General features: G+C 55.5%; 1 protein-coding gene and 1 long non-coding RNA gene across 2 annotated transcripts in view; one reads left to right on the top strand and one right to left on the bottom strand.

Annotated features, from left to right (window-relative positions):
• Window positions 1-9,525, bottom strand: part of TRPV2 (transient receptor potential cation channel, subfamily V, member 2) — a 16,132-nt gene extending 6,607 nt beyond the window's left edge. The window contains exons 1-8 of the mRNA XM_010842967.1: window positions 9,099-9,525; window positions 6,825-6,958; window positions 4,996-5,289; window positions 4,004-4,287; window positions 1,904-2,077; window positions 1,393-1,548; window positions 799-894; window positions 2-22 (exon numbers count right to left, since the gene is read on the bottom strand). Of these exons, the coding sequence (XP_010841269.1) occupies window positions 2-22; window positions 799-894; window positions 1,393-1,548; window positions 1,904-2,077; window positions 4,004-4,287; window positions 4,996-5,289; window positions 6,825-6,958; window positions 9,099-9,436 (1,497 nt within the window). The 5' untranslated portion in view covers window positions 9,437-9,525. The remainder of the gene's footprint in view (window position 1; window positions 23-798; window positions 895-1,392; window positions 1,549-1,903; window positions 2,078-4,003; window positions 4,288-4,995; window positions 5,290-6,824; window positions 6,959-9,098) is intronic.
• Window positions 9,526-9,569: 44 nt separating this feature from the next.
• LOC104990692 overlaps window positions 9,570-10,694 on the top strand; it is a 3,330-nt gene continuing 2,205 nt past the window's right edge. Inside the window, exon 1 of the long non-coding RNA XR_825543.1 lies at window positions 9,570-10,281. This is a non-coding gene — a long non-coding RNA (uncharacterized LOC104990692). The remainder of the gene's footprint in view (window positions 10,282-10,694) is intronic.

The following is a 10,694-nucleotide window of genomic DNA, read 5'->3' as shown; positions in this document are numbered from 1 at the left end:
GACGCCTCCAGAAGTACCACAGCTGCAGGGGGGCAAGGGGGCCGGGAAGACAGGCTGTGACACGTGGGGGGCCACAACACAGCCCCACTGCCCTCAGGGCTGGATCACCACTGCCATGCTCTCCGCCCGCCGGCCTGTCACAATCCGAGCAAAACCACCTCGGGGGCTCAGGTGGCAGCTTTGACTTTTGGGGTGCTTATGAATCCGGCTGGTAGCTGAGAAAGCTCCAGACCCTGTTTCCAAACTGTCAAGACACCCAGACAATGCCAGGGACCCCCTGGCTCCCTGTGGATCCAGCTGGAGGGCTCACGCTCCATACGATGAGGGGGGCTCCTTTCCCTCCGTCTCCCTGGCTGCCCAGGGACCATCCAGTGCTCCAGCCACCCTGGCCTCCCAGAGAGTCTCCACACCATGGCCCAGTCTGTCTCCTGCAAGCTGGCAGCATCTTCCCCTGAGGATGTCCTGCTCAGGCCCCCAGCCTACCCTTCTGTGCTCCTCAAGTGAGGAATGACCCAGCCAAGGGACCGTGGGCTGGGGGGCATCTAGCTCCATTCACAGGGGAGCAGAGCTGGCACTGCCAGGGGATCACAGGAGTCATTTGCCTCCCTGAGGGCACCCCAGCAAGAACAGCAGGGTTAGGGCATTCAGCCCAGAAGGCAAGGCTGCCCTGAAGCTGGTCAGCACGGGACCAGGTATGGGGCTCAGTCTCCTGAAAATGCAGGGACTTGGTTAACCTGTGCCCAGGCTCCTCAGAGCAGGATTCTGGGTTTGGAGCGGGGTGGTTGGAGGAGCCCTCACCTGGCCCATAAGGAGGTTGACCCCCCCGAGCAGGAGCAGCACGTGGCCCAGCAGCAGCATGGTGTTCCCAGCCATCACTTCCAGTGGGAGGAAGTCCTGCTCGAAGAGACACTTGGCTCAGCCTGGGGTGCCCTCCCAGCAGCCCCCCACTGATAGCTAGGCTGGGGGCCCATTCTGAGTGTGAGCAGTGGGGAGGCCCCCAGAGCAGCAGAGCAAGCAGGGGCTCTGGAGCCAGACTGTCTGGTTTCAGGCCCCATCTCCTGAAGCTGCTTAATCTCTCTGTGCCTCCCTTCCCTCACCTGTAAACCAGCGATGATGAGAGTTATCATCTCAGAGACTTGTTGTGAGATTAATTAAATATGTTAACACATGTCAGTCATGTGGAACACTTTCTCACATATGGTGCACACTCACTAAGTCCTAACTATTGTTGTTACCACTATGCTGTTACTTCCATACTGTGACCAGCTAGGTTAGCGCGTGGCTGCAGCACCCAGCAGTCAGCATCCGCAGGGTGGGTGCTAATCCTTGCCCTGTCTTCTGCCAGGGTTGTTTCCAGCAAGCCTCCCCAGGACGTGCCCCTCCCCGCCTTGCCTTTTCCAGGGCAGGCTGGTAGTAGGTGACAGCGGTGAAGATGAGCATGTAGGTCAGGTAACACAGGAAGTTGAAGAGGAACCTGGGGATGAGCAGATTCGACTTCGCCTTCAGCAGTTTGTTCAGCGGCTCCAAGACTACCATCCGGTGCCGGAGCTGGGACGGCAGTTGAGAGTCAGAGGCGCGTTTGGTTCAGCAAGTACAGTTGGGGGCACCAGGGGAGGGGGAGAGGACGGGGAGCCCCGAATGACCCCTCCCCACCCTCACAGCTACAGAGTGACCAGTCCTGAGCAGGTGCTTGGCAACAGAGAGGACACCCTGGCGTGATCCCCAGGTCGGGTGGCACCAGTGTGTGGCGTGAGCATGTGCCCAGGGGCTGGGTGAGGACATGAGGCCACACCTCCACATCCCGGTTTCAGGGCCCACGTGGTCCAGCAGGCTGGCCCGAGCGGTAGACCTTGCAGAAAGCTCTGCCAGGCCCCCTAGGCACACCCCCGCCCCGCAGGCTCACCGGGCTTCGGGAGTGAAAGGCGATGATCTCCAGCACTGAGTTTTCCTCCCAGCTGTCCACAGAGGCCAAGTCATACAGCGACACCCGCACGGGCCCATAGGACCACTCGGTGAACTTTCGGGAAAGGGACTGGTATGGCTCCGGAAGCTCCCGCTGCAGGATGTGTCTGAAAATCTACAGGGCCAGGCATGTAAGCTTGAGCTTGACCCGCATGGCCACCACCCTCACTGATGGGAAGCCTTGGACTCAGTGTCCTGCAGAGCAGACACACGCATGTGCCCTGCACACACATGCACTTGCGCATATGAACTGTTACACACGTCCACATACTAAGCCCCATGTAGGCACTCCCACCTACCCACCTATGCCAGGGCCTGCCAGCAACCTTGGCTCTTCCTTCCCCATTCCTGCCCCAAGGCCTCTTTCCTGGACACTCTTATGGCCAAGGGACCCCCAGTTCAGGGGTCCTTAATGCCCCATGACATCAGAGGCTGCCAGCTACACACATGTGTGCATGACTGTGGCCAGAGTTTAGAGCTCTCAGCAGGCTAGAAAGTGTCCCTGACCTGAACAGGTTCCGAGCAGCGTGGTTTTACAAATGAGGAGTGGGGGCGGGGTTCCTGTGTTGGGGAGTAGCTTCCACAGGTCACACAGCCATGCCTCTAGACACAAAGGGAGGTCCCCACACCCCAGGGGCCTTGGAGGGCAGGAAGAAAACGTAAAACTTCCATTTATGTTCAGTTTGGTCTTAAACTTTAAAGACACCTATGTTCTAAGCATGGGGCCCTGTGTCAACTGTGTAGGTTGTACACCCATGAAGCTCCCCCCGATAATAAGGATCAGACAATGAGAAAGTGTTTTGAGGAAAAAGTAAATCTAGATTATGTTTATTCTTTTTTTTTAACCACACAGCTTGTGGAATCTTAGTTCCCAGATGAAGGATCGAACCTAAGCCCTTGGCAATCAGAGTCCTAACCACTGGACTGCTTGGGAATTTCCTCATGGTTATTCTTTGTTAGAGTAACTTATAACTTCCAGATAAATCACCTTTAGGCATTAAAATTGAAACTACAAAAGAAAAGTCTGGAAGAAGATATGGCTATGGAATACACACACATGCATACACACACACACACATGTATACTCATGCACACACACAAAGTTTTAAAATCTTGTAGGAGTTAAGCAATAGCAAAAATCAAGAAAAAGATAATTATACTCAGCTAATAAAAATGTAAAAATTCTGTGTAGCAAAAAATGCCATAACAATTTTTTAATGTTGAACTGGGAGAAAAATTTGCAACTATGACAAATTGTAAACAAAATGCTGTTATATTCATGATCAATAACACTTATGGGGCTTCCCTGGTGGTCAAGGGGTTAAGAATCTGTCTTGCAATGCAAGGGACACGGGTTCGATCCCTGGTCCGGGAAATCCCATATGTCGCTAAGCCCCATGTGCCACAACTAACGAGCTCTGGAGGCTGCGAGCCCCAACTACTGAGCCCACACGCCACCACAGAAGCCTGCGTACCCTTGAGCGCACACTGCTCAACAAGAGAAGCCCCCACAATGAGCAGTTCTTGCATTTCAGCCAGAGAGTAGCCCCCACTTGCCACAACTAGAGAAAGCCAGTGTGCAGCAACAAAGACCCAGCACAGCCAAAATTTAAAAAAATAAATACATAAATATTTTTTTAAAAAAGAACACAACAATCAATAGGAAGAAGACACAACAGCAAAGAATATGAGACAGCTATTTGCTAATCAAGAAACCCAAATGACTTTAAAAAGAATCCCTGGGATTTCCCTGGTGGTCCAGTGGTAAGGACTCAGGCTTGCACTGCCATGGCCCAGGTTCAAGCCCTTGTCGGGGAACTAAGATCTGGGAAGCTGCACAGTGCAGCCAAAAATATACAATCCCTGCTTTATAATGTAATATATTCATACTGCAGCTCCTGGATAATTTATCAATAATAAACACACATGTAGGAGAGGTGCATGCCGAAACTGCTCTGAGCTAGACACCACCCCAGGCTCTTTCTGGAAAATTCCTGGCTGAGTCCTCCTGCTTCCTGGAAAGCGTGGCCTGGCCGCTCACCTCGATTTTGCCCTCCTTGGCGGCCAGCTTCAGGGGCGTGAGGCCCTGCAGGTTGGTCATGTCCTCCAGCTGCAGGCCCCCCACCTGGAGGAGCCTGTCATACATGTGGGTCACTAGCATGCTGTTCTCTGGAGAGTTGTCTGCGATCATCACCAAGGCATGCAGCACCGTGTTGCCCAGCGAGTCAGTGGCCTGCAGGCTAGCGGGCTGGTGCGTGTTCTTCAGGAGGTAAGTCACCACATCCCACTGCTGGGTGCAGGCAGCCAGGGAGAGGGGCAGCTCACCTGGGGGCCAAGGAGACAGCTTGGGCCTTGGATCTCTCAGCTTCCACCCATTGGCTCGTCATGCTCCCTGGACCACCTTGAGGCAGCCAGAGGAGGAGATGCAGTATTATATCAGGGTCCCCGGCCCAGCCAGGCCAGGCAGTGAGTGCGGAAGGTCCTGGACCCACCCAGGCCGGGCAGTGAGCGAAGAAGGTCCCAGGCCCAGCTAGGCCCGGCAGTGAGCAGAGAAGGTCCCAGGCCCTGCCTAGGGCAGCTGCGCCTTCTCTCAGGAGCTGGTCGAGGTGGCTCTGTCCAGCTCCGACCCAAGGGAGAGGACCTGGAGCTCTTTACCATCTAAGGGATCAGAGTGTGGGCTTGCCCACCAGGCTTCCCACCCCTTGCCTCTGTCTCCTTTCTTTGCCAGGGCCCAGACCCACTGCCGCTGGGCACAGATGTCCCTTCCTCCATGCCCTGTCCGGTCGAGTCTCATCACACACCAGTGCTAGCCTCCCGCTCCCCTGGCCCTGGTCTGAGCTCGTGTGTAGTGAGTGAGCTTCCTTGGCCAGATAAGGGTAAAACATCTCTTAGACAAGCTGCCTTTGCAGGTAGCCGAGCAATTAGAAGCATGAGGGGTCAAACAGGTCTGGGTTTCAGGGTCACATTAACCCTGTGACCATGGGCAAGGCCTTATCCCCTCTGCAGTCCACTTTATCCAAAAAGGCAGCTCACCGAAGTAGAAGCAGGTCTCTTCCCTCCTCTTCTGAAAGAACTGGCCGCAGGCCCGGGCATGCACATCGGCCCCATTCTCCACCAGGAGCTTCACGCAGACCAGGCTCCGCTTCTCGATGGCGATGTGGAGGGCGCTGTGGCCTCGGTAGTACTCATCCATGCACTGGGCGTTGACCAGAGGATGGGGATTGCCCGAGTCCCGGTCAATCTGCAGCAGCGGCTCGATGCAGGCGTTGGCCCCATCCCGAAGGTTCAGCAGAGCCTTCATCAGACAGGTCTTCCCTGTGGAGCCCTCTGCGGGAGGAGGGGAGGGAGCACTGTGGTGTTCAGGCCGCCCACCCACCCATACAGGGAGCATCCCAGCCATGCTGCAGGGTGACACGGCTCAAGCCAGGGGTATTAGAATACCAACAGGTATGGCTGCAATTTTCTTTATTTTTTAGTTGGAGAAAAGCTGCTTTACAATGTTGACTTGGTTTCTGCCATACAACAACTCCAATCAGTCATAATTATATACATAAATCCCCTCCCTCTATAGCCTCCCTCCCACTCCCACATTCCACTTCTCTAGGTCATCACAGAGCACTGATCTCAGCTCCCTGTGCTAGACAGCAGCTTCCCACTAGCTGTCCATTTTACACATGGTAGTGGATACACGTCGTAGACACAGAGAATGGACTACTGTGTCTACATCTCCATTCCTTCTCTGCCATTAGGTTCGTTAGTACCACTTTTTTAGATTCCATATATATGCATTAATATACGATATTTGTTTTTCTCTTTCTGACTTACTTCACTCTGTACCACAGACTCTAGGTTCATCCACCTCACTACAGCTGACTCAAATTTGTTCCTTTTTACGGCTGAGTAATATTCTGGTATGCTACAATTTCTGCCCTATAAATTAAGTTTCTAAGACGTGTAGGCAACGTTCTCTACACAAGAACGTTTGGAGCAGTGTTTGTTAAGTGGCTTTACCGCTTAAAAACTGTCTCTTCCGGGCAAGTCATTTGGCCTCTCTTAACCTCAATTTTCCTCACTGTAAAATGGGACCATCCTAGGGTTCTTGTAAGGATCACGTGGAATTATATACAAAATTCTTTAGTACACAGAGGTGTTGAGGCCAAAAATTACAAACGATATAAATGGCCACCAGTAGGGGGTTAGTTAACTGAACTGTGGTCAATGTGCAGGGTGGGAAACTCCGCCGGTTGTTACGGTGACTGAGTTAGAGGCCTGTGCACTGAGATGGAGCGTGCTATAAGATGTAGTAAGAGGGGGAAAGCACATTACAGATCAGCACACATGGCATGGCCCCACTTCTATAAATATACACCCCCTGGATTTAAACAGTTTGAAAAGATGTATTCCATATCATTATTAGGAGCCAGGATGATGGACTGTTTCTACCCTCAGCTTTATACATTTCATTACTATTTGAGCCTTCTAGAATGCACAAACGTTCTTTTCTTCATCAGCCCAAATATTACAGGTACTTATATTTGGGGCAAAGAACGCTCTGAGATGGATGAAGTGTGTGGTATGTGTGTCAGATCTTGGTGATGCTATTACTGAAAAAGGGGCAGGGAAAGGCCACACTGAGGAAGCCTGGGAATATCCGTTCGCCACTGACATGGCTGACGGTGGCCGAGGCAGGCCCAGGTCGGGAGCCGGTGGGGTAGGTGGACAGGGGAGCGGGCTCTGTTGGCAGGAGAGCTGCTAGGAGCACTGCCCCTCCTTGCCTCTCAGCTCCTGACCATGGTCGAGACCCACCCAGGGAGCTCAGTCTCGGCCCAGCTCGTGAGTCCCTGGCTCGAGCAGTAGCCTACCTCTGTACTCCGAGTCTGTGAGGTACTTGCTGGTCCGGCGCAGGTACTCTGGTAGCCCCGCCAGATCCTCGGGGGCCCCCCGGGCCACAGCGCTGAAGAGCCGGTCTCGGCCAAAGCGGTTTGGGTCTGGCTGGCTGTGGGAATGTGGTTTGTGACTGATACTGCAAGAGAGCTCTGGGCCCCCAAAAGAGGGGAAGCTCTTCCCCTTCCCAGGGAGCCCCATGGGAGCCTCTTGAGGGCCTCTACCCTCCCTGTAGCTGAGTGGTAAAGAATTCACTTGCAATGCAGGAGACACGGGTTCAATCCCTGGGTCAGGAAGATCCCTTGGAGAGGGGCATGGCAACCCAGTCCAGTACTCTCGCCTGGAAAATCCCATGGTCAGAGGAGCTGGCAGGCTACAGTCCATGGGGTCACAAAGAGTTCAGAAATGATTGAGTGACTTAGCATGCAGCATGCACTCTCCCAGGCTGACCAATGAGACCCCAGGTGCTCAGACCCCTGGAGGAGGAGGCTGTCCGGGGCTGTGGTCTGTGCGTCCCCCGAGCTCAGGCATTTGGGAGATCTGCTCTCACTCTCTAGGTGCCCTGAGGGTCTCACAACAAGCTCACTGTCCATTTCAGCACAGGAACTCATCATGGCCCTTGAACTGGGGTTTGGGTCAGCACAGGGCTACCGGAGGTGCCCACAGACTTGGGGGCTGTCTGCACCACTGGTCCCCACCAAGGAATCAAGAAAAGCCCCTCGTCTTCTCAGACCATCCATGGACTAACAACAGAGCAGCTGCCCCCCTGACCATCACTTCTGTCCTGGGTGAGCAATCTCTATCAGACAAACAAGGAGATAAAGTAAACTTCCCAAAGTCACATGGTGCAGAATTCATGGAGGCAGGGGGGTGGGGTGGGGGGCGAGGGCTCAACTAACTCCAGACCCCGACTCCAGAGAAACTCCAGCCTGGACAGAGTTTCCTCAGAGAGATGGGTCCCAAAATGGAAACCAGACACTCAGAATTTTACTGAGAAGCCACACTTCCGGGAAAATCCCCAGAAGGGGCTGGTAACCCTTCTGAGTCTAGCAGTGCTGTGTGGGGTCCCCCCGCCTGGACCCGTCCCTACTCACAGAGGGCCAGCTCGCCTCTGGGCTCCTGGCACCATGACCAGCCAATATGAAGAGACAAAGGGGGGACTAATTGACATTTTGGGGACCCTCAGGTCTACCATGGAGTGGATCAACCAAGAAAGGGTTGGAGGCTCTGATGAGTGGGGGGTTGCTGGGATCAGTCGTGTTTTAAGCTGTGATCGCATGATTGACGCACCATCATTCACCCAGCAGACCACGTGGATGCAGCATGACCAAGAGGGCTCTGCGGCTGACTGGGGAGCCCGGGGCAGTCTGGCTAGGGGAAGTGGCTATTTGGACAGGCACTTCCTGTCACAGGGCAGCATCAGAGTCCTGGGACAGGGAAGCCCATGGGGCACAAAGGGCACCGAGGGGCTGGTTCTGCCTCGGGCTGGTGGCCCAATCCCACAAGCTTTGCGAGCATCCTCTCCTGCCCTGGTGTGAATATGACCTTGGTCCTGCAGCACAGACAGGAAGGGGGCTCTGGGCTGGGAGGCCAAGGCGGGCGGCAGAGTCCCAGGGGTGAGTGAGGCGGGAGGGAAGGATGGAGGGGTTTCACTTGCAGAGTGCTGTCTGGCCCATGCAGATATGGCAGACCTCACCCTGGGGCATGCCAGGTGCACCCCTCCCCCACACCCACAGGGCTCCCTGCCAGAGTGGTGCCCAGGGTCTGAATTAGTGGACATCACAGGAAAGTAAGAGTGGAGGTGATTCCAAGAATAAGCCCACTGTCCTTAATCCCCAGAGTCCACGTCCCCAGGGCAACAGGTCCAGCCTCGGAGGAGCCTGGGAGCATGCGGGACATTCCTGGATGTCCTTGACTCTTCTGGACTGGGGTGTGGATCCTGCTACCACCCCTCGCAGGGACTGTGACAAACAAGGAACATGCCAGGCTCAGTTGAGTAATTGGAGCTGAAAGAATATGTCCCTACCAAGAGAAATGCAACCCCAGAAGACAGAAAGGCAAGAATGGGGAAAGTTTTGGAAGCAGCAACCTCAGCGAGCAGAGCAGAGTTCAGCCTGTCGGCCCTGGAGCCATCAGAGCCAGACCGAGGACCCCGCAGGCTGTGGGGAAGGGGCGCTGGTGTTGGGCCAGGCTACCCAGTTTGCTTCTGCTAGAAGTGAGGCCCCAGGCTCCATCCACACTTGCTGCCTCACCTGGCACCTGCCGCCCTTCGGAAGTTGAGGTTCACTCTGATCTGTGGGGAGGAGTTCCGGTCCTCACTCTGAAACCGGGACTCCATGGGGGGTGGTTCAGAGCTCTGGCCCCCATTTCCTGTGTCTCCCTGGGCACCATCTTCATCGCCTCCATCTGAGGTCTCGAGTCTGAAAGCAGGAGAGCTGGAGGGCGTGGTCATCCTCAGGGAAGACGGCTGCCCCTTCTGACTGGAATCTCTGTAGGGGTGGCGGGGGACAGAGATGTCAGAGGAACCTCCTTCTCCCAGTAGGAGCAGGACTAGAAGAGCTGGCTGGAGCCTGGGACCAGAGGGGCTCATTAACAGAAGCTGGGTACAAGCAGACTTTCCCTGGTGGCTCAGCAGTAAGAATCTGCCTGCAGTGTGGAGAAGCAGGTTCAATCCTGGGATCGGGAAGATCCCCTGGAAGAGGAAATGGCAACCCACTCCAGTATTCTTGTCTGGGAAATCCCTTGGACAGAGGAGCCTGGAGGGCTACAGTCCTTGGGGTAAGCACACACAAGTAGACCAGCCCCCAGGGCAGGGACTCAGCCCAACAGGAGCAGGGAGAGGAGCCAGAGGAGGGAGGACGGAGAGGGAGGCCCTGTCAGAGAAACAGGGATGGATCATCACTGTCCCTGAGTCTCCCTCTGGGACTTCCTGATCTTTGAGAAGCCACAGTCCCTGGTCCCAAAACGTTTGTGTTAACAGCACAACCCTTTCTCGACACAACCTCCTGCCCAGCAGTCAACATTCACAGCAGATGAAAATGCAGTTTCGGGTGGGGGCAGGTCACTCCACCTCCCACGCAGAGTAGGGGCGCTCAGGGGAAGTCTTCGGAAAACCACGGGCCTATCAAAGTCTTTATTTTGCTGCCAGGACGACCAGGGCTCAGAAGGGGGAAGTGACTTTCCCAAGGTTCCAAGCTGTGGGCAGCGCCTCGCCCCACCATGCCGCTCCTCTTCAGTTCTCAGAATCCTTCAGGGCCTGTCTGTATTTTCAGCCTTAGTGTCTCTTAGGGGCTTCAGAGCCAGAGGGAGACACCTCGCTGCGCCCAAGCTGCCCCAAGCCTGCAGCCCCCCAGGCCCCGGGCTGGGCGGGGAGTTCAGCTCCAAGCTCCACCTCACCCTCAAGGGGAGCGCTGAAACCACAGCCGCCATCACATGGTAGGGTGGGGCCCCAGTGTGGGGTGGGGGAAGCCCCTGGGCCCCCCATTGGGTGAGCAGAGAGAAGGGAAAAGAGCCCAAGGTGGGGAGAGTGGAGAGAACAGTGTGGGGAGAGGGCGCAGGGAGCAGAGCTTGGGGACTTGCGGACGGGCAGCGGAGGGCAGCAGTGGCAGGGTGGACAGTGGCTGGGCCTGGACCATCTTCCTTGCAGCTTCAGCCCCCGGAGTGGGGGGCAGCGACGCCGGGGCATCTTCCCACAGAAGCAGGGGAGGCGGGGGCCTGTCTAGTCCTCACGACGCAGTGTTGAACCAGCATCTTTCTGCGCACCCCGGGGGCGTCTTTCCCATGCCACTCGCCATTTAACCTGGCTAAGGTCCCCACCCTCGCACCGTTCTGCCTCCCGGCCCACGGCT

The sequence above is a fragment of the Bison bison genome, unplaced genomic scaffold (genome assembly GCF_000754665.1).
Source record: "Bison bison bison isolate TAMUID 2011002044 unplaced genomic scaffold, Bison_UMD1.0 scf7180017864180, whole genome shotgun sequence".
NCBI classification, from domain to species: domain Eukaryota; kingdom Metazoa; phylum Chordata; class Mammalia; order Artiodactyla; family Bovidae; genus Bison; species Bison bison.
The sequence above is the reverse complement of the archived record's forward strand: the minus strand, read 5'-3'. Positions and strand labels throughout refer to the sequence as shown.